Source organism: Larimichthys crocea, chromosome XXIV, assembly GCF_000972845.2.
Source record: "Larimichthys crocea isolate SSNF chromosome XXIV, L_crocea_2.0, whole genome shotgun sequence".
Taxonomy (NCBI): Eukaryota; Metazoa; Chordata; class Actinopteri; family Sciaenidae; genus Larimichthys; species Larimichthys crocea.
The window spans coordinates 8,869,794-8,892,620 of record NC_040034.1 but is presented as its reverse complement, the minus strand read 5'-3'; the positions used below and the strand labels follow the sequence as shown (position 1 = coordinate 8,892,620).

The window sequence follows — 22,827 nt, the reverse complement described above, 5'->3', positions numbered from 1 at the left end:
AGCAGAAAACAACACCTCTCCAAATAAAATAAAAAAGACGAAAAGCGAAAAACGAGCGAAAAAAGAGTCAAACAACCACCACAACTTTGTTAGTCACATATGGCGCTTCGTGCTGTGTGTGATGTTAAATAGGTTCCTTTTTCTTGATATATCTTGTTAGTAGTTGTGTTTCGTATTTTTTATTTTTTTTTTGTAATACAGTATATACATGCAGACAAGAGCGGGAACATCACACACTCAATCTGGATGCAAGCTGAAGCAACGAACCAGCAGATATGAAAATGGATGAAAAAGAAGAAAAAAAATAGACATATACAGTATATATATTTTATATATGTATATATATATATATATATATAACCTGAAAACACAATTTATTGTAAAAAAAAAAACAAATGAGAAGAAAAAAATGTCTTTGTTTAGAGGTATCGCACATACCTCAACCGAAGATTATTGTACATGTGATCGTGAGACGAAGGGAGAGGTACAAGCTAAAAAGCTAACTAGCAAGCTACTGAGCAGGACTAGCAATGAGAGCTGAGCGTGTGTGTGTGTGTGTGTGTGCGCGTGTGTGTGTGTGTGTGTGAGATAAGTGACAGGTGCCTGCGTTGGGACAGGTATATCGACCCCTCTTGCTGAAAACGAGTGGGGTTGGTGGGGTGGAGGCAAAGCATGCCCGCCACTCCCCACGCTGTCCGCAGAATGTGATGAGTGTGTGTGTGATTCTCATCCATCCCCTTCAGGCCACCTCATTCCATCGCCACGCTCCCCACAAACACCGTCTTTGAGCAATGTTTGTTGGTTTGTTTTTGCTTGTAGTTGAACTGAAATGAGGGGCATCGACGCTCTCTGTGAGTGCAGAGACGAGAGAGAGAGGGCAGGTGTGTTGCGGGTTAAAGGGGCGGTCGGGGGCCGCGCCGGTGTCAAGGGGGGGAGGCCTCTCTAGTTGAAGACTTTCGGGGGTCCCTCGGGACGTCTAGTCTGGACGATCTGCTGCTTTGGCCGTGCCGCCTCGTCTTCCTCCGTCTCGCTCTCGCACACGTGGACGACCACGCTGGGGGTGGACTCTGTCCCCGCGTGGAGCTCATACTTTTCGCCTGGAAGAGAGGGAGAGCAGGGAGGGTGGCAGGGAGAGCAAGAGAAGTAAATAATTTGACATTAAACACCCTTATTTGACATGAATTATTTAAATAGGTAGTGGTGCCAAGTGTCTTACTACATCGAGCATGTGCACAGAAACTACCCTGAAAAAAGGGCATAACCAAGGACATTCCCTGTGAGTAAAAACCTTCAGAGCAATGTGCAGCTTGTCACGTTCGCATCACGTTGTATCCTCCATGTAACCTGCTGCATATGTGACGCGCGCATAATAAAAGGCAACGTGCAAGGCACAACGTGATGCAAACATGCAAAAAAAAAAAAAAAAGCAATAAAAGTTTGATGATATGACGATTTTATGTGGTCTACCTTTATCAATTACAGACTCTTCGTATTCATACAGCAAATAAATCAAACAATATTCTTCCTCCTCCAGAGCTTAGTCAAACATGGCAAATGGGCTGTTGCTCTGGAAACTGTAGCCCGGCCTTGTGTATGTTTTTGCAGTACATTTATAAGTACTGTACTTGTCTTATTTATCTTGTTATATTATGTCCACAAATCCAATGAAAAGACCAAAGAAAACAATTAAGTGATCCTATTAAGTAGTCTGTAACCAAAGCCAAAAGAATAATAATAATAATAATAATAATAATAATAATACATTTTATTTCATAGGTGCCTTTCTGTCACCCAAGGACACCTTTCAATAAATGAGAGTAGACAGCAAATAACAGAAACAAACAAAAAGAACCACAAAAGTATATTAAATTACAAGAATACAACATTAAAAAGAGGTTAAAATAGGACAATACAATTGAATCAGATGGAAAAGGCTATTATAAACAAAATATATAATCTTTTTGGGACAACACTGTTGTCCAAAAACAAAGTTAAATCTGAGCTATATATGTGTGTGTGTAACAACCACTTTATTCTTTAAATTTACTTTAGTATTTCCATTTGATGCTATTCAAACTGTCAATCCACTCCAAAGTGCATAACTGTAGTTTTTGCTACATTTATTTGGCTGCTATAGTCAATGGTTACTTTGCAGATTAAGACTATTATTTATGTAGTATACTCCCCCAATAGCACATAAAGTTTAACATATTATATATAATCATCTAGGATTCTGCACAGTATGTGCTTTTAGGAGTATGGTGGGCCTGAGCAGCACTGCTTGAGATCCTATGAGATTTATTAATGATAATGATTGTTTATGTATGAATATTTTTACTGTACATAACAATCTATTGTATGTCTCTCCATTGCACTGAGCATAAGGTCAGCACTCAGGCGGGAGGACGCGGCTTTGAGAGAAAACAAAAAGACTTTCCTTGCAATAGCCGTTCGTCCAGACGCCAAACTCAGTGGACTCAGATTGAAAACACTTCCTAGATTGTATCACTGTTGCCATGGCGATGAGATCAGACAGCCGGCAGACAGGAGGAAATTGGTCTCGTTGCTTTTCACCGTGGTGCCAAACAGAGAGATGGACAGTGAATAGAGTCCTGCTGTTACCACAGAGAGTTGACAGAGGGAGTCAGCGCACTGTGCTGCAGCCCTTCACTAATCTGATTTTAGATGCCAGGCTGTGAGGCGGAGAACAAAGTAATTTCCTGATGCCTCATGTTGCTATGGTAACAGCCGAATGTGTCAAAAGTGACCCTCTGTGCTTGGGCAGTGTGTGTGTGTGTGTGTGTGTGTTGATTTTTGTCAGTATGTGGAAAGTTTATTCATGCTTTTGTTTATGATTAAAAAAGATACTAGTAAATACAAACTTCGAAGTAATGTTTCCCACTTCATCAGCAGCACAGACAAACAAGGACAGACATTATAAATGACACACCTTTTCATGTGTGTTAGGTGACATTTTATAAAGGTTGCTGCAATCTAAAATCTTGTCCACAAGGCAGACGGAGGCGACATTATCAGAAGAGCAGAAAAGCTGCCGGGGAACAAGGTTTCCGGGAAAGATCTTAAACCCTGCCAAGCGTTGTGCTGAGCTGAGCTGAGCTGAGCTGCTTGCACATTTCACTTTCTAAACCTGTAATAGGATAGGAAATGCAAAGAAAGATCTATCTGTGGTGTAGTGAAACTGATCTGCATCATAATCCTCACATCAGTTAATTGTGTAGTGTTCATGATTCCCATTTTTCACTTTCAGATGACTCTTTGTCACACCATATACAATGATAATGACACAAAAAAAAGTAATTAATAATAATAATTAATCATCTGTAAAACAATGGGTTGATGATTTCAAACAGTAGATTTCTCATTTCTAGCCCGCAGTCATTGGTCTCCTCAGGTGAAATGTCAGCTGTCTAGCTAATATGAACTCTATGGATATTCATCCTAACAGTTTGGGGGTTTATCTGTACTTGTACTTGTACTTGTTCGTATTTTCAAACTGCATTATTTTCACCTGGCATCACTAAAGCTTTCAGACTGAGGACTAATCGATGTGTTGGCACTTCCTCTTGTAATGTTAGCCGAGGTAGCTTGCATGTAAACATCCCCAAAATTAAAAAAAAACACAAAAAAAAAACACATTGCAAACGCAATAGGCTAAAAGGTTTAGCTTATGTTACTGCATATTAACTGTTTCACCCCTGTTTAATTGATTTTGTTTTATTACTTAATTTATTGTGTTTCTGGCTTTGGAAAGACATGACAGACTTTCCTGGTTAACCGTTCCTAAGATGTGATTGAACAGTCGCTGTTTAAGGGGGAGAATGGTCAGTTTACATTTTGCAGATCCAGATCCAGACAAACACAAATATCAGCATCGATGCATATTTCCATAGAGATGTCAGAATAGAGCAAGTAAGGGTTAAGCACTCTTGACACTAATGGATGGTCACCAGCACTTTGGATTTCATTTATGGGGCTTTAAGCTGATTTGTTTGCCTGACCAAGACCACGTGCATAGCACCACTGGAGCATTTTGCATAGAAAGATCAATTTTAAAATGCCATGCAATTCATATTGACATTATATAGGCATGTAATGACAGTCTTTAAATAAATTAGACTCAATATTGCTCCACAGAAGCCTGCAGGAAAAGTCAAGAATAAAACAGCGATGATTCAACGATTGCCACGTCAATTTATTTGTCAAATTGCTTCCTAGACTCATAACCTTCCCATAACACGCCGCTGAGGAGCGTGAAATGATTTCCTGTTTCTGTCTGGGTGACTGTTCACACCTAATTTTTTTTTTATACCTTCATTATACACTCTGTGTGTATTTGATGTACATGTGTAGGTGCACTGCAGGTTAGTGACTACTGACCAGGTCCTAGCTTGGCTACAGCACACAGCAGGTCGTAGTTGATGACCGGTGTAGCGTCTTCGCTCTGGCTCCAGCCCACAGGTGGCGAGGCAGGTGGCGAGATCAGAAACTGTTTGACGGGCTGGGGAGGGGCCAGGTACGACTTGTCAATGTCCTCTTCGCCGTTCTGGACCTATCAGAGAGAAGGTGAGAGGTGATGAAGGCTGCAGCGCTCTAAAGAGTAATATTTAATAAAAATATGAGTGTATTTTTTTGTACTGTAGCTGTAATACAAGAAAAAGTGCAGATAGGCTGCTACTTTTACCTGCTTGAAAACAAACAACACCCAATTTGCAGTATGTAATCCACAAGAGTTTAGGGGTTTAGGGGTTGGTTGTTGTAGGATTTAGGACTTTTGACCAACAGGAAATACCACAACACGTTTTTTTTTTTTCTTGTCATGTAGCACTTTCTTTAAATTACTTGAATTATATTTCATTTCCATGACAAAAGCCTGGAACCCTACACAGGGAGTAGAGAAATTGAACATTTTTACTTTTAAAAAATGGTGCAAATAAAAAAAAAAACTAAATGTAATCCAGACACTTTAATTTACATTAATTCCAGTGACAGCTTCAGTCTTTTAGTCTCAAATTGCAGGCTCCTTCCTGTGAAGAGATTGTGGCATTTTGATAGTTGCCAATTGCCATAATTACAATTCCTACATGTGTCATCTGTAAAAGCGGTAAAATACTTAATCCTCTTACGTACTTAGAGGTGCAGCAGTGGTCGTGCCTGGTGATGTATATATTTAAAAAATGTGCATCAATTATAAGTTGGCCGATGCTTTCCCAATATTTTGATAATTTGCCAGCCAAATGACGTCCAGGCACCTTCAGGCGCTTCAATAACTAATTTCAATCGGTTGTCTGGACTTGCTACACATTGAAATGTACTCTTAAATTATGTTGTTGGTCTTGGTCATATGCAGCCAGTTAGATGTCTAACATTTGAGGAAGCAGTCAGGTGTAGCTCAGAGAAGAGAGACAAAAAAAAAAACTTTTTCTTTTGTCCCTGTTGTGTGTGGATTTGTGAGTGTGTGCATGTTGTTGTGAACGATACACTGCAGCTTGCACTTCCCATAAATAATGCACTTCCCATGTAAATAAGCACTGCTTATCCTTGGAGGGTACATGTCCCAGGCCCCCTTCCTGCCCTTTCCCAGATCCCTTCTCTGACACTCACTTGGGCAAAGTAGAGTTTGAGCTTCTTGCCGTTGAACTCGGACTCGTGCAGCTCGATGCGTGCACGGGCGGCGGCCTCTGGGGTGCTAAAGTTGATCCGGACTCTCCGGAAGCTTTTGAACATCTGGAAAGTCGTCTGTTCATCGTAGATCCTAAACAATGCCTCGAACCTCTCCTGTGGAGATTAAGGACATAAAAGAAGTAAAAATGTTAAGAGATAGTTTCATTTAATGACTGAGCAGGTTGTCGTTTAGTATCTTGCTGATATTCTGAAGATACTTTAGTAGAAAATTTATTATAGACCCAGAGTTGACGAATAAAGAGGTTTATCTATTTATTATCCACAACAGATAATTTATCCATTATCTGTTGTGGATAAACCCCATTTTATGTGTATAATAATGTGAGAAGTATTAAAGCAAGTATGCATAGGTTACAGATAGGGCTAACATTTTCAATTCGTTCTTTATTTCCTAAAAGAATAGAGACCAAGATGTCATCTTGTGATTGCTTGTTTAGTCTCATATACAGACTAAAACTCAAATATAGGCTACAAGTCAATTTCTGGAGAACGGATGAGACACAATGAGTCGGGGTAACCTAAAATTTGGGGGTGTAGCTGTTCACCGACTCCTCTGTCTGAGCATCAGGCGTGACTTTAACTGCTCTGCACCCTTTTTATTTGCTTTCGAGTTAATAGAGAAATAAGATTTCCAAGTTCCCGTCATTTTCCTGCAATCTTCTCTGATGCTGTCTGTCTCCCGGTCCTCTTCTCTCACTCTCCCCGTCTCTGTTTTTCTCTCTTTTCTCTGATCACACCTTCACCTTTCGTATGCACCCACACCACTCTGTCTTTAACTATACTCATATGATATATTCCCACATCTCCTATGTCATTTCACTCTGTCCTCTCTATGGGCTACAAATTGGCCTCCTCAGCTGTGAACGCAATCAAACAGCTCAGTAGGAGGGCGAGAGGAAAAGAAGGGCCGCTAGGACAGCTGGTTCGTGGAAGCCAGTTTGTCTTTCCAAGAATCAAGATGGTTGATGAAGTGAATGTCAAACCATCTCATTTTAGCTTTTGTTCAACTCAACCTTTTCTGCAACAATCATGCAATTACAGCTCTACTTATCACACAAACTATTTAATCACTTTACAATGGCGGGTTTGTGCAAAGATAATGTGCGCCGTAAGTGGCATCACTTTGGTAAGCACCCCTATCAAATCAGTCCATAATTGTGTTATTGCACAGCCTTTTCTCTTTCAGGCAGTGGGAAACACAAGACTGAAATACTCCCACAACACTTCCCTTGTACAGCTGACGCAGCACCTCGCGCCAGGATGGAAAGGGTGCGCGTTACCTGAAGGAACAAAGGCAGCATGTCAACTGTGACTCTGCACATTAGTGACAACTTAGTGATGGTAGACACCAGATATCTGTAAACTCAGCACATTGAAATGAGTTCTGACTGTGCAAATCCATTTAAAAAAACTTCTGCACACACACACACATACATATCTGGACTAATCTTGCTTGACATTTTGTGAAAATCTTATTAGAAATCGATGACATTAACATTTATTAGGATTGAATTAACCTACAAACAACAGATTACAAAGATTTGGGTGTGCTTATCATACAAACTGATGTAATAGCCATGTCGATCAGTCAATCATCATTTATTGATCAGTTGTTTGGTCCATAAAGTCAGAGAAGCCTGAGGTGATGTCCTCAAGTGTCTTGTTTTGTCTACAACCACACAAGATATTCAGTTAACTAAAGTGACCAGGAAATATTTCCATTTGAGCAACAGTAATCTGACACTTTTTTCCGGTTTAATTGATGAATAGTTTGGTCTATAAAACATTGGAAGACAGTGGAAAATGGGCAATAAAATCACAGCATCTTTGAGTTGATGTTTACTTTTAGATAGATAGATATATAGGTAGATGGTAGATAATCAGTTTATTGCAATGCGAGTCAAGAAAAAGTAGAATACCCCTCACATTTGAGAAGCCATAACAATCAAATGTCTGGTATTTTTAATTGACTAATTGTTTAACACTATATCGCAAAGTGCTACTACAGGACTGGAAAGCAAAGTCAACGCTAAATGAAATAAAATCCAGATATAACATTATTTGTCCTTAGCGATCTCTAAACTATTAATTATTTTCTTAAAGCCTTCTTTGCGTTATTGGCAGAAACATTTTAATTAAGGTATTACTATTTTGCAGTCCTTGATGAATGTCTAGCTAAGATAAGTACTGGGTACTTTTAGCAATTGTTAGTGTGAGAATAAGCTGTAAAATACAGGGTGTATTCTGCATCTCTGCAGAGAAATCACATCATCATCTTGTCTGACACATGCAGAGTTGTTAATGACTGAGCAAGCTGTGAACCACAGTTATGCTGCAGTGTGGTGTACACTGTGGTAAAACAATTTGCATTTAAAGAATAAGCAGATTAGCGCTTTTCCTCATAATCCTCCCTTCTTGTTTCATTTCCATTTCTCCTCCCCATGTAAGTGCATCTGGACTTCCCTTGCTAAACGCCCTCAGGGAATCTGGCGAAACTTCAGAGCTGACTTCACCTCCGGGCTCCGTGATACCATTTTTAGTCAGGTTTCTAGTTCACCATACAAGGTACATTCTAATGAAGGAGGGAAAAAAGAGGTCAAGCCAGGAATGTGAGAATATCCTGACTCCTTTTATACATTTTGAGGAGAATTACAGAGTTACTTCTTAGCAATTAAAAACACAACAATCCCAAAAAGCCAGAGGAGAGGGAAGAATGTGAATCACTGTGATACAGGGACAGCCAAGTGTTAAGTGTGCTCATTTAAAATTGATTCTCTCACCCCAACAGACAACAAAGTCAACTGCAAAACAGTAGTTCACCAAATAGCGTTCTTCCTTTAATTGTGTATAAACAGCAGAAGGAACAAGTCAAAATGTTGTATCAAAGAGGTTCAAGGATCATCCTCTGCAAACCAGATTTGTGTTTTAATCAGTCTCTAGTGAGTCTTTCAGCTTTATGGAACTGAAATACATCGCCGAAGTACCACTTCAATGACTTTTGTGTCTCTTTTTATTAGGTTTCCAGGGCACCCTGTAGCAAAACTGTTTATAATGCCCATAGTCCTGCCCTTGTGCCACTGTGAAGCCAGCCTTTACGTTACTGTCAGGAACATAACTACTTCTTTACCCAAGAGGCAATCTACTCAAATAAGGACATTTTTCACTGACCCAATAAGACAGTTTTGACTTTGTTATTCTTTAAACGGGACAGTTTTGCTGTTTTTGGCCACTTGGGGGCAGCGCAATGAGCTTGAAACACGACATTGACATATTATCAGCTTAAAAAGTTGATATGTTGAACATGTTTGCAGACAGTGTCTTATTTACACATCCAGTGGATACAGAGCATTAGCAATTATTTAAAATAGCGTACAGAAGGTGGTTTATCTGAACTTTTCCATGAAAACAGCTGTTGTGAACCCAAAAAAATGATGTTACGCGTTGTAAAATCAAAACAGTTAGCTAAAAAAAATGCTGAAAAGAGTTAAGCAGTTGGTCACAGGTGACACCCTTTACATGAGCCAAGTATTTTTTCCTTGATAAATGCAGTATGACTGTTGGCTAGATCTCTGCGTGGGAACATTGTTTTAATATCTTGTGCATGTGCAAGAAAAAATCACAAGCTCATAACCGCATTGCAGCCAAACTCCTACTCACATTTTTCGAGTATTTTACAGTAACCAGCTAGTTGCTTGTTTGCAAACTCTTGTGATTAATCGTAATTAGCTTGAGAATGACAACAAAGCACTTGTTTAGCCTAACTGCAGAGCCCACTTAAGCCCTTATTCAAACCGTGAATTTTCCATGAACCTTCGCCAGCTACTATGACTCACATGTCATCAAACTCCATGTGTGATAACCGATAAGGTAGTCTTTCTCTCTCTCTCTCTCACACACACACACACACATACACACAGTGGGTACTTCCTTAACTTAAATGGATGTTTTGGCATGAGGAGAGATGTGGGAAAGCTCCAAGATCATGTTCCATAATAGCACGTACTGTTTGTTTTTAACCCTGGACATCGACGCCGATACACCCACGGCTGATTGGTGTGTAACAAGTGAGCGTGCTTGATCACTAATTTATGTGGACTCTATGAGCGGACATCCTGAGGGAACGAGAGGAGGAAGAGGAGGGGGAACCGAGGAAGAGGAGAGGGGTGTTCAGTTACACAGGGCTGAAAAGTGGCCTGCTCATCTGCCATCGCAATGTTCCCTGCGGTGACCCACTCCCTTTGTTGTCTTTGTGCATGTGTGTGTGTGTGTGTGTGTGTGTGTGTGTGTGTGTGTGTGTGAAAGAGACTTAGCAAGTGAGTAAGCATGTGTGTGATGTGTTCAGGATTCTTCCACATAGTTTGCTGGTATTTCTGTAGGTATGAACACATATACTGTACACACACACACAGAGGACATGTCTGCATGGGTAAATAATGTGACAGGTAGCACCATTAGAGTCGAAGCACAACTGAAGGACAACTGTTTGCTTGTCAGCAGAGATAGACTGGTTTTAACCGCACAAAACACACAAACACACACACACACACCTACACAGCTTGATCCAGCACCTGCTACTACAGAATTTGCAGTGAGTGAGGGCTGTAAGGACAACAGGTGAGAGAGGAGAAGAGAACAGCGTGTTCTTGTTTTTTTTGGTGTAAACAAGGCAGATGACAACATCTACAGAAGAAGTGGGATGGAAATATGATTTATCTCACATACAATAGCTAGGGGACAGAAAACGAAACCAAAAAATTGGATCTATTCGGAAACCGAATACGGACAGAAACACACAATTTATACACCTAGCATCATCCTCGTGATTCCTCCTCACGTTAAAGTCTCTGTTTTACTCACGGGCTTTGTTTATCGAACGGGAAATCTGACGTGTTCAGGGGTGGAGACAGTCGAGAGCTGGAGGCGTGAAGTCACAGCTCTCAAATAGCTGACAACTTGACTTGATTGAAAAAGGCAAGTGTTATCATTATTGCTGACCGCATGTTTCTCTGTGGCACCTTGACGTAACAGCCAACAGGTTCAATTCCCTTCCTCTCCTGTCATCGTCTGTAGTCACTGTCTTGGCATTGCTGTTACGCACCTGAGCTCGCCTGCGGCTGTTGCACCAAATTTGCATCTTTTCCTCTCATGTTAATTTTGACACATTTCACCAATCAAAATAATTGCCCTACTTGCGAATTTGCGAGAGCCTTACAACTCGCAAATGTGCCTGAAATCCTGACTTTTTTTTTTAATATTGTTATGTAGATTGAACCTTAACTATACTGGTTATATACGAAGAGAAGAAATAAATCAACTTTTGAGTGAGAACATCCCCCTTAGGTGAAGCACAATAAAAATCCAATGTGGAAAGACGTAAAGCTTGCTAGTGAACAGCAGCAACTGCGGTGGTGGCTGCGGGGCCATCCTTCAGCACATTGCCTCTTGGGTAATGAGGCAGTTATGTTCCTGACGGTAATGGAAAGGCTGTCATCACGGTGGCAACAGGACATGTCTGTGGGCATGACTCACATTCAGCGGCACAGGGAGGCACAGAGTCGGCTAGTGGTCCTGACACACAATCATCCGAACAAAAGATCAGTCGGCTTAGGGATGAGGCGCGGGGGGTTACTGGGCGATGTCGACAGGGATTCATTCGAGGGCAAAGTCGGACGGCAGAACAATAAACAGCAGTGATTGAAAGAACAGTGCAGGAGCAAAGGGGACACAGGAGAGGAGATAAAGCTGAGGAATGGAAAAGTATTTAACAGTATGTCTACTTCACACATGCTGCAGGTAGCGAATCAGTCGAGTGGTGGAATCATGTGTAGGCCCTGTGACAGATGACTGTGACTTAAGTGTTTTCCCATCTTATGTAAAGGAAGGATTAGGTTTCTTCAATGTGTACGGATCAGTGACAATTAGCAGAGCTTCAGGTTCATCCTGTTCTGTTAGCACGGTAAACACGATGATGGATAAACACGCAACTTCAACAGCACCAAAATGTCCACACACAAATACTCAATTATGAATGTACACTCAACAAAAGCTCCAACATGCCGTCGACACAAACTTTAATTCCAAAATAAAATCTTTTGCTTTGTTGGAGGTATAGATAGATTTTTCACTGTTGTCTAGCATTTTATAGACCAAACAATAAATAAATAATTAATCAAAACAATAAGGTCTTAATTCAGTCACTAGGAGCTTGTTTCGTCTGTGTAGAAATCTGCAGCCAAAGCATTTAAGTTCACTGACTGAGTCTATCTTGATCCGGTTTCTCATTTTAGGGAGTATAGTATTTAAATCACGTTGGCACTCATATCAAAATCCATCACTGTAATCCACAAGATACTTCAATTCCCTGTTGAATTACACCATTTGGCATTTTGGATCAGAATGAAAAGATTAACCAAAACCTAATTGAGACGTAAAGAAGGGTTATTCAGTGTTTTTATCGTTTGAATCATCACTCATCTTTTTCTGCGACATGTGCGTGGCTTTAGCGCAATCTAATCCAGACCCTCGTGCTCTGATGGGATTTGGGTGAAAACCAACAAACTAGGCCATGAAGCCTGGGGGTGAGTCGGTGACAGCGTTTCACTAAAAATAGATCATGTTGGAATAATTAAGATAATTCATTTCTTTAAGTGTATGGACCATCATTTTTAATTACCGTCCTCCCTAAAGGGCCAAACTGGAAACTAGTCTAATGAGGTCGAATAAGGGAGGCAGATTGTAGCGATAACAGACGGAGCCGGATGATAGATCTCATACCTGCATCTATGTCTGTTCCAGCACATTTTTGCTTATCACATTCCATATTTTTTTTCCATGACTGTTCCATAAAACAGAGCCAACTTTCCATTGCAATCAAGTCTGTGTGCAGTTACAACTATCGCTCGTGACAAGAAAATGTATTATGTTTAAAACACAGCAGACCTTTTCGACTGCCAAACGTTACTACCAACACTGTTGAAAGTAAAACAAATAGACCTTTTTAAAATATGAAGACGTTTCCATTACTTTTCACAGATTTAAAAAAATGGTTGTTCTACAACACACATCTCAATCAACTTGTTACTGAGAAGTTAATGTTGGGACTTCACATTTACTTGATTCAACAGTTCGTTTCAGTTAAATCTTCTGTTGCTAGTAGCAACCAGTGCTGGCACGGTCCCTTAGCAGATTGACTGACACTGTTTACACAGGTCCACCATTTTGTCTAACTTGTGAACAAGCAAATACAAAAAAAATGTAACTTGCTAATTGTTAAATTGTTAAATAATCAGTTTATTGTTAAACGAAGCTAGCCAGTACTTTTTCTGAGCTCAAAATGTTTCAACTTCAGCAAAAAACATTCATGAATCTGCTTCATAAACATACAGAAACAGTGAATAAAAAGGAGTTAGACAGGTGGAAAAGAAAAAACAGTAGTTTCTGGTGAGTTCTGAGTTCGGTTAGAGGCTGAGCTAAACACAAACACAGTAATGATAGCGATGATGACGTCACATGGTGCACACTGGCTCAAAAAAAAAGATAAAAGTATTTGGTCTAATACATTTGGAAAGTCTGGAAGAGTCGCACGATTCAATTATTTTATCTCCATACAAGTTGAGAGTGAGAGTGCTAAACTGGAAGTTAGCTGGCGGCAGTCTGACGGGCACACTAAGAGGGCTCGATCCATAGAGCGTTCATCTGGGTAATTTCTTCACAGCAGGGAGTGGCTCTTCCGGCTACATGTGCCACTGAGCAACTTTCAGAGGAAAAATTCGACACCCTCCTACAATACTGCCAATTCTCATGGTCCATTGCTAGTTAGCTTATACTTTGTTCCTGGCCTAAAGGACAACATAACAACTTTTTTACTCCGTTTTTCTTCTTGTACTGAGTCATTTTCACAATATGTTTGGTGTTAGGATTATTAATGGCATCTCATCTTTTTCTGATTTGTAACCGCTATCATTGAATCTGTTGTAAAACACTGTTTTCCCTGTTAAAATTTTTAAAGGGCCACTTGTGATAACCGCACAGCTGTGGACCTGCACAAACAGCGAGGACAGGAGAAACAAATGAATGTCAATGCCGGAAATAGCAAAGTTATTTTTTATTTTTTTTACTACAAAAATACCTGCTTATGTATTTAAGATGTCTGACATTTTATTGCTTCAGAAGACCTGAGAGTTAATAAAGGAATTCTGTATTGAGTAATACAAATATGCTTTTGGCATGTATGCATAGTCTGCACACCACTGCTGGCTCAACACACTCAACATTAGCATAGCAACAAATCCTGAGTATTACAAAATAACAAAAACAGCGAATGATTAATAGCTTTGTGTACACGATGAGGTGCGACATAAGCACAGAGGAGGTATGTGTTATTACAGTGTGATCAATAGCTGGAGCAGGGAGTGGTATCGACGTGAGTCGATGCTGCGGAGCTACACTGCTGCTCCCTCGGGGACAGCGTGTCCACGGCAGGGAGACTGAAATCAGTTTACATCACGAGGGGACACATTAATCCTATTACCACCAATCTGGTCCTTTTTATTGGAGGTTGGAGCTTTTCCTAGTCAGCAGCACTTATGCCTCGGTTGAACACACACACACACACACACGCATTTACCTTAAATCACACACTGTTAGCATGTATGTGTGTCCACACAGTCTTCCACAAACTGATTCACACACCTTAGAGGCGACGGTAATCCAAAGAGTTACACAGCATTACATAAGGTGGCTGAGAGTCGCTACAGCTCTTACCTTGGGCCACCACAGCATATAGACGGATGAGACCAATCTTTATATGTGAGTTTGCAATCGTTGCATCACCTTGGTGGTGATGCAGCACCCAGCTCTGCTGATGATCAAGCATTACTGGAGCAAAGGTAGGAGCGTGGCTGCACAGCTTGCAAAATATAATGTCGTATTTCAGCATCAGATTTTATGGGTGAATGGGACTAAAGTATTGTACTTTTTGAGGTACTTGTACTTGTATTTTCTCTTACCCTTTACTTCTACTCCTTTCTTACATTTCAGAAGGAACTATTGTACTTTGTACTGCACCAAATTTTTTTCAACGCTTTAGCTACTAGTACGTAGAAAACAAAATATGATAATTAAATAAATTATGATGTATTATTAGATTACCCGGGAGTAGATAAAATCATTCAAATTAGTCTCACCTTTACTAGCTGCAATATTATGGCGTTATACTAATCCAATAATACATAACATTTTGAAATGGGACATTTTGATTAATGTGCACTTTAACTTTTGGTACTTTAAATATATTTTGATTAAATACTTTTTGTACTTTTACTCTGAATGCATATTTCTACGCTGACTTTACACTCAGCAAAAGATCTTAATACTTACAACTGCTGCATACGGGTTGAATCAAGGTAATGTTAGATAGCTATAAATAAATCTAAATAATTAAGAAAATAATTTCTGATAATGACAAAAAAATTATTAGGAAAAATGCTCCTTACAATTTGTTTTGTATAACCAACAGTCCACAATTCAACAATATTCAATTTACCATGGGGTAAGAGGTAAAAATGTTCATGTTTTACAGGTTGACATCAATGTTTGTCACTTCTGCTTGATAAATAACTCAAATAAATGATTAATCAACTGTCAATTGATTTATTTCCTGTGGCCTGTCAAATTGCTTTACACAATATTAATAAAGTTCACCTTTTGCTTGGAGTACATTGTAAACACAATGGACTGAAGCCCTACTGTATTCTTTAAAAAGGTCACTGGTGTGCCGTTGCTATTTTAGGCACAAAAACGTCTTTGTCTACCTAAAGCTGTTTGTGTTGGACTGGAAATTCTATTGGAAATTCTGACAGGAAAATTATATTGGACCAGCAATTTCAATAACAAAAGCCAATCATTGTGTGACGCGGTTTCCCCCTCTTCCTCCTTGCCGAGTAAATTGTCGGCCTCTACATTCCATTGCGAGCCCTTTTACTTTGCTTCTAATCTTATCACTTCATAGTCGTGTCGTCTTGGCCACATGGTAACCAGACACTCCACCCAGGAGACTGTCCTTTGTTCTACGTCACCCTAACGGACGCAGTGCTAACCTTTAGCTGACACCTGAGCCCCGGCACTTCTCTAGGGTTTCAGGCCAATGTGAGCTGCCCATCTCTACCTGCCTAGTGCCCAGACTGGGGGAGCAGGCACACCTGAGCCCACTGCTCTGGCCCAGGATCGCTCAACCTTGCCAAGATGCAGATCTGGTTTCCTACCAGCACAGAACATGATACTGTCACCGTCTACATCCATCCTGTCTGTCCTGCCTCTGCTCCTCTGCCTCTTGCCTTCACCTCAACAGCTGGTCAGAGTGCATCACAACAGTGTTTATATATGCTGGGCCTGGATCATATCAAAATTCAGACCTGATTTATGTTTGATGAGAATGGAGTGAGAAGTCTGCCAGTGTCCTTTCTCTAAATAATAAAACACTGCAGAGGAAAACGGCTAAATGGCCAATGATTGATAACAGCAGATAGTCAATTGAGACAGGTAATAAATCCTTCAAGGACTTGACTAGCATGATACTTAAACTTGATTCTAATGTAGAAAAGATTAGCAAGGTCTGTTCTAGAGCCAAAAATGATTAGACCATTAATTGATTGGTTCGTTTACAGAAAATGAACATGCAAATATTTTTCAAACAAAAATGTAAAAACTGATCTCAAAACTAACCTTGTCCCACCTTTCGCTGCTTTTCTTTGTCTTATGTGATAGTGAATATGTTTGAATTTATGGTTGTTGGTTGGACTAAAAACAAAAACAATTTGAAGATGTCACCGTGTGTTGTAGGAAATTGTGACGGGGCCTTTTTTGAAATTTTACAGGCCAAATGATTAATTGAGTAAATAATCTGCAGATTAATTAAAAAATAATACGCATTCATCTCACTGTGTTAACTTAGAGTACCTAGAAAAGAAATGGTAAGAGTAAGTTCACATAAAATGATCCACTGTTCTGCACCTTGCTTCGTAGCTAAAGCTGCTCAAAATAACTGTAACAAATTAAAGAGAATGGCAACATGTTATATAAGATTGTATATGAAGAAAAAAAAAAAAAAGACAGTGGGAAAGAATGAAAACATCACAGACGTCAGAAAAATCACTCCAGTTTTTGTTGAACTACAAATAGCAGATTAGTCATCAAATCGCTCCTCCTTCCTCATAATAAGCATAATTTCTGTGACGATAAAGCCTGGGAACAAGACACATGACACAAGTGACAGACAAACGGACGGAAAGTGACCCAGGCGGACGGAAACTTCTCCAGGCGCCCTCGCCGTGGAGTTGTGTGTGTGTGTGTTTGCTGACAGAGGTGTTTGTTGGCTTGTGAGTCCGCTGACTCACTGTTGTGGTTTGGAGTGTGTGTGACTTTGTCAGTGTTACTACAGTCGTCTTGTGTGTGGGAGAGCAAGCTTACATTGAAAAACAGCTGTCCTGTGCGGCTCGCGACGCAATCCCTGTTGTGTTCTAATAAGTGTGAATGGGTCATAAAGTCCGAATCTTGTTTTCTCCCAATGCTTCTTAATTAAAACACATTTAATTTGGTGACAGACTGAAGTCAGAGGGGGCACTTATCGAGAGAAAGAGCAGGTTGCCAGGTTGATAAATAATTTAATATAAAAGAGCGAGACAGTAAATAGACAACTATCAAACTGGGGAGTAAATAAATAAATTAGATGTAAATGCCAGTGTCAAATCAAGCATGCAAAGTAACTGTAAAGGCTTGCGTCACACTCTGTGTTCTGTAATACATTCACTGCCTGCCAACATGCTATGACCTTCACCATGTGTCCTGTGCTATCATCTGCTGATGCTGGTAGATTTTCCAGGTAATTATCGTGTTGCGAACCAACAGACACACTACAGCGTCTGCCCACAGCTCCGGCCTCACTAAACCTTTCAACAACAATAGTCCTTCTGTTTTCTCCAAAATGGACACAAAGCACTTTGCTATGAAAGCCCACTAAAGCCCACTGTACCACCAGCTCTGCCATTATTGCGACAACAACCTGCCCTGTCCACAGCCTCCGTGTTTGGCTCATTAACGATGTAACCGGCAGGGACTGAGCCAAGGCGTGGGCAAGCCATTTCAACCGTGTCAAAACAATGCCTCCAAAACACCACAGCCAGTCACACAGCATCTCCTCTAATTAAAAACCTACCATTCACTGATTTTCTTCACGTCGCCCATTCAGACACTACTGCCATTACCTAATCTTTCTGTAAAGGGTCTATAAATAGCAGCAATCCATGTATTAGTTCACCTAAAGTGCTTTGCAGCAAAACAGGAGTCTTATGATTATTGTTTCTCATCTTCAGATTTGGAGATATTAATAAAAACATGGGCCTCAGACGGGCTGGGACCTTGTTGAGTGATAATAAAAACAAGAGCGGGGGCTGACAGGGAGGTGAGCTCAATCAGAGGCTGCTCCCCCACGTGCGCTGCTTTAATCTGCCCTCTCCCCCAGCGTTCTCCATCGCTCTCCGTGTGCCAGAAACCAGGATTAGTGGTGTTCTTTTGTGTCATTCGAAAAGTCAGCCCTCGGTCTGCTCATTTAATTGTGTGCAGACCCCCTTTTTCTTTGGGTGAGTCTGAGGGAGGTGGGCTGATAAGAGCTGTATGACATGGAGACCGCGCTCCGATCAGACTGTCCTGTCCAGTGTCAAGCCAGTCTGAACTCAGAGTGCTAACTAGGCTTCATTAACAAAAGTAAACGATAAAGTAATCAATAACATCTGAGTCTCAACTTGCAAACACAAGTCCTGTGAATGATTTCACATTATGTCATGATAAGTATCCTGCACAGTTAACACCTCTGAGGTTTCACAGTTTACCCTGATAGCTGTATTTGTTTCACCCAGAGTCTCTGGGAAATCTCTAAAATGATGACTGCTGTCCTATAATTACAGGATGACACATTGGTGTCTTTCACCTTAGCTGGTCTGCAGCGGTTGGTAAGTATAATGAGAGTTGGGAGCAAACACAGCTGTTGCCTGGCTCACTGGGTGAACGCAGACCACAGGGTGGGTCATTGGCTGACATGTATTTGTTCACAGATATTTTTTTTTTTCCCGCATGCAGTTCTTAGGCCGTGCAACCCATGCCCATTACAGGCACAAAAAGCAGACGCACATATTCCCCTGGGCAGCTACTCTAAGGTTTGTGAGACACGTGGAGTTGCAAAAAAAAAAAAAAAAAAAAAAAAAAAAAAGAAGCGATAAAAAATGGCTGACCAAAGTGCTGTGGTGATGAGGGTGGGGTGACTGGGTGCTTAAAAACCTGCAACTGCTGCTTTTGGTTGGAGGAAATAGCTGAATTCAGCCACCACCACTACACCAGAGCACATCAGCAGTGAAGAGTAGCTCACACAAAAGAAGAAAAATATGATGTGTGTGTCTCTCTGAACGCACACTATGATTGTGGTTTTAGGTGATCCAACTTCCAAGTGTCACACACACCCGAGCTGCACTTGTTTTTATTCTTCCTCCTCCTCCTCCCCCCAACCTGCGTCTCTTTCCGCCTCTTTTGGTGATGAGTCAAATCAGACAAGCAGCCAGTAGGTGAGGGAATATTTTCTGACATGGAAATTCCAAAGGGTTTAGTGGGTGAGCCAAGCTTTGGCAGACCATCTGCGTGGCCTTTTAAGCCCTAAAACTGGCACATTGCAGTGCCAAAGGTGGGGTCCCAAGGCTCACTTTGAACACACTTGAGTGCAAACTGCTTTCCTGCCCTGTGACTGACAGGCATCTGATATCGAATACCTGTACCTGCCCTTAGGACACGTCAATAAAATATGACTGCAGGGGGTGTTTAGGTTACGTAGTTTACACTGAGGTAAATGTACTTTGAGTAAGTCGATTTTTATTCAATACTACATCACAAAAAGCTCACATTACCTACACTGCATTTTTATGGTTGGTATATTTATACTACAGTATATAATGTACCAAAATTCTCATTGGATTGTTACAGCTTTTTTTTTTTTTGGCATCCTGTCCAACCTAGTGCACCTGCAATGCTGCTGGGATGAGGAGAGAGCAGAAATAAAGAGAGGGAGAGGAGGGTCTGTCCGCCACTGCGTCTAAAAACTGCCTCACTTCTTTTCCCTGCATGTGCCTTGCATGGACAATTCTTCACACCCTCCCTTAAAAACCGGCGCATCATCTCCCAAATACAGCACGCTCCAAAAAAAACTTATGCAATCACACAACAATTGGCGCATTAGGATTTTTTTTTTTTTTTTTTTGTCGCTTTGTTTGTTTTGCTGGTGTGTCCCCATTCTTAAAGTGTCAACCCATTTCTGCAAATCACCCCGCGTCAAACACCGTGCCGTGCGCGCGGCGCTGGACGCGCGTCTTGGCGAGCTGCGGCTCCCATTGATAAAAATCCTCGTCGGGGGGAGAGAGAGAGAGAGTGGGGGGCAGGGGGGGGAAAGAGAGAGAGAGAGAGAGAGAGAGAGAGAGACAGAGAGAGAGAGAGAGGGCTGCATTCAACGTCACCAAGACATGCATGTACTTCTACAGGGCAGCATGCAGTCAGCCCAGCGCAAAGTGCACCACACTGAGGGGCACAAACCGTGATGACAAGCTGCATCGTGCGTATTTTTGGTGAGAACCATACCTGCATTTTGTCTGATGTAAACACCTCGGTGTCTACTTCGCAGGCGATGATGGTCACCATCTCCAGTTTCATATTTATCGATGGCATTCCCCTTCGTGGTTGGGTAAAAAAAACCCGAAATGGAGTAAAAGTCTGTCTCTTCCTCTCCTATGGGTCGCAGAGAGAAAGAGTCTATCAGGTCCAGAAACTTGAGGTTAACGTCCTGTGGACTGTTCTGGTTGGTTTCTGATCAGCTGAGAGAGAGTTGCTGCTCGACTCCTCACTGCACTGACGAGAGTGATGCTGCAGCAGCAGCCGCGCTAACTCTCTCTCTCCCCCTCCCTCCCTCTCTCTCTCTCTCTCTCCATCCCCTGCCCTCCCCCCTGGCTCCACATTGACGTCATTACCATCCTCACGTTCGTCGTGTTTTACGCCACTACAGCCCTTGACGAGCCATGCACTGCAGAATTCATGGGCCGGTTTATTCCGCTTTTTCTTGTGTTTTTGGTGTGAGTTTTATGTTCACTGAGATGCCAGAGAGAAAACTATAAAGGCCGTTTTGAAATAAAAAAAAATAAATAAAAAAATCAAACTGTACATCAGAGTCACCCTGACTCACCCCCTGCATTCCGACAGAGACTCTGGTGTTTACATTAGATGCCTCTGAATGATGCTTTTGTATACAGCACAATGAACACCAACGCTGCAGGGTTGGGTGGACATAATACCAGGAACATCTCATCTCCGGTATATGTCAAGCCTTATGTAAAAGCCCTACAGTAGATGTGCTGATGTTTAATTTTTCAAGGCTGTATCTGCAATTCTGAGGGGCACAACCTTTCCCTGGACAAAATAATGACAACACCTTACAATAATGCAACATTACCATCAAGTTTTTAAAAAAAAACAGAGTTCGAGAAGCTTAACTTAAAAAGGACCCATGCCAGTTAAAGACACTGCATGTCAGCAGCGTGTTTGCTGACTGCAACGACCCTCACCTCACCCGCTCTTTCCTAGCGTGAAGGAGAAACTTTCATGGACATGGACGGAAAAAGCAGGAGGACCTATTTAGAGCCATTATTTAGTTTGTTCCTTATAGGCTACTGCAGACATATGTGGATAACAAGCTGGAGTCTGTGGAAGATGAGCTGCGTCGTCTGTAGATATAGTCAAGAGGTCATTCTAAGGCAACAAAAACAAGGATTTTTATTTTTAGGCAATTCTACAAAAAAACATAGTTATGAATATTTTCCACTTCTGCCATATTCTGTAAATAGAGGCACTTAAATGTAGCACATTGGACCTTTCATAAACAACTTGATTATCAAAATAGCTGGTGGTTACTGGTTCCCGACCTGGAATGAGTACTGATAAATGGGATGGAAAATAAGAAACGTGACGCTATGTTCATTTTTCTTTTTTTTCTTGATAAATGCTCTGATGTTTTGTCTCACTGGGCCTCAAAGGAAACTCTTCAACTCAACTTCTCACAACATTAAAGACATTCGCCCTGTGAGGTCACATCACTTTGTCACAAACCAAAAAAAAAAAGCCACTACATTACATAAACTGCTAAGTGGTAATATCACTGTGATCACAAGTATAAGTCATATAAGAGCTACATTTCAAAAAGCTGTTTCAACATAAAATATTGTTTGGTATAAATCACGAGCTCAAATTACTAGGTCACTGACAGACATCCACAGCACTGTGCGTTCCTGTCAGCGTAATTGCATAACCATGTCTGTCAGCTGCATGCTAAGGAGTTAGTGCCGCCTTTCACTTGACGTGGTTTATGGCTTCATGGGCTTCAGAATAACAGACAAGCAACATGGTTACATGATGGTCACGCTGATGTGTTCAGTGTCAAAGCCGTTGCATGCTGTTACCAGGAATAGAAAATGAATAGATGTCTAATTTTGGGTGTTAGAGTCTTCGGGGCCAGATGCCAGATTGAAAAAAAAAAAAACTTTAAAAGAGAGGTGTAGTATACTTTAAGTGTTGACTTGTTTACTGTACTGTGTCTCTTCATCATTCACAGTAATGCAGCTGATAAAGCTGACTGTACACACAGTCCCTTCCCTCTTAATTATGATGATACAGTGCAAGGTTCCACTTTAGTTGGAGACAAATAATTTAAAAGATTCCCACAGACATTGTACCATTGCATAATATCTTAACAAACCATGTCTTTCTTCCATCACTCAGACCATCTCTCTCTTTCCCTCCCTCCCTCCCTATCTCCCTCCCTCTGTTTCATAATAATAATTGCCCGGCCGGCCGAGACAGCTAAGTCCCCTATAAGCCATTAATATTAAGGCTCTAGGCAGTGAAGGCTATTTATGTCTGTGTGTGTCAGGCATTGTCCACGCTGTGCAGACAGAGAACATGACTGAGATATGTGAGGATGACTGTGACATTCCTCCACTAGTCAGCATCAGTCAGTCACCCAGTATGGAACAATCCGCCTCTAAA

The 22,827-nt window shown here is 41.1% G+C and overlaps 1 protein-coding gene across 2 annotated transcripts in view; it reads right to left on the bottom strand.

The window, feature by feature from the left end:
- Positions 1-399: 399 nt before the first annotated feature.
- Positions 400-22,827, bottom strand: part of rcan3 (regulator of calcineurin 3) — a 35,478-nt gene continuing 13,050 nt past the window's right edge. The window contains exons 1-4 of one of the 2 annotated variants that reach the window (XM_019260363.2): positions 20,374-20,682; positions 5,623-5,796; positions 4,399-4,570; positions 404-1,097 (exon numbers count right to left, since the gene is read on the bottom strand). In XM_019260363.2, coding sequence (XP_019115908.1) covers positions 943-1,097; positions 4,399-4,570; positions 5,623-5,796; positions 20,374-20,460 — 588 coding nt within the window. In that variant the 5' untranslated portion in view covers positions 20,461-20,682 and the 3' untranslated portion in view covers positions 404-942. Of the gene's footprint in view, positions 1,098-4,398; positions 4,571-5,622; positions 5,797-20,373; positions 20,683-22,827 lie in introns of those variants that run through there. The other variant, XM_010756991.3, reaches the window with a different exon arrangement.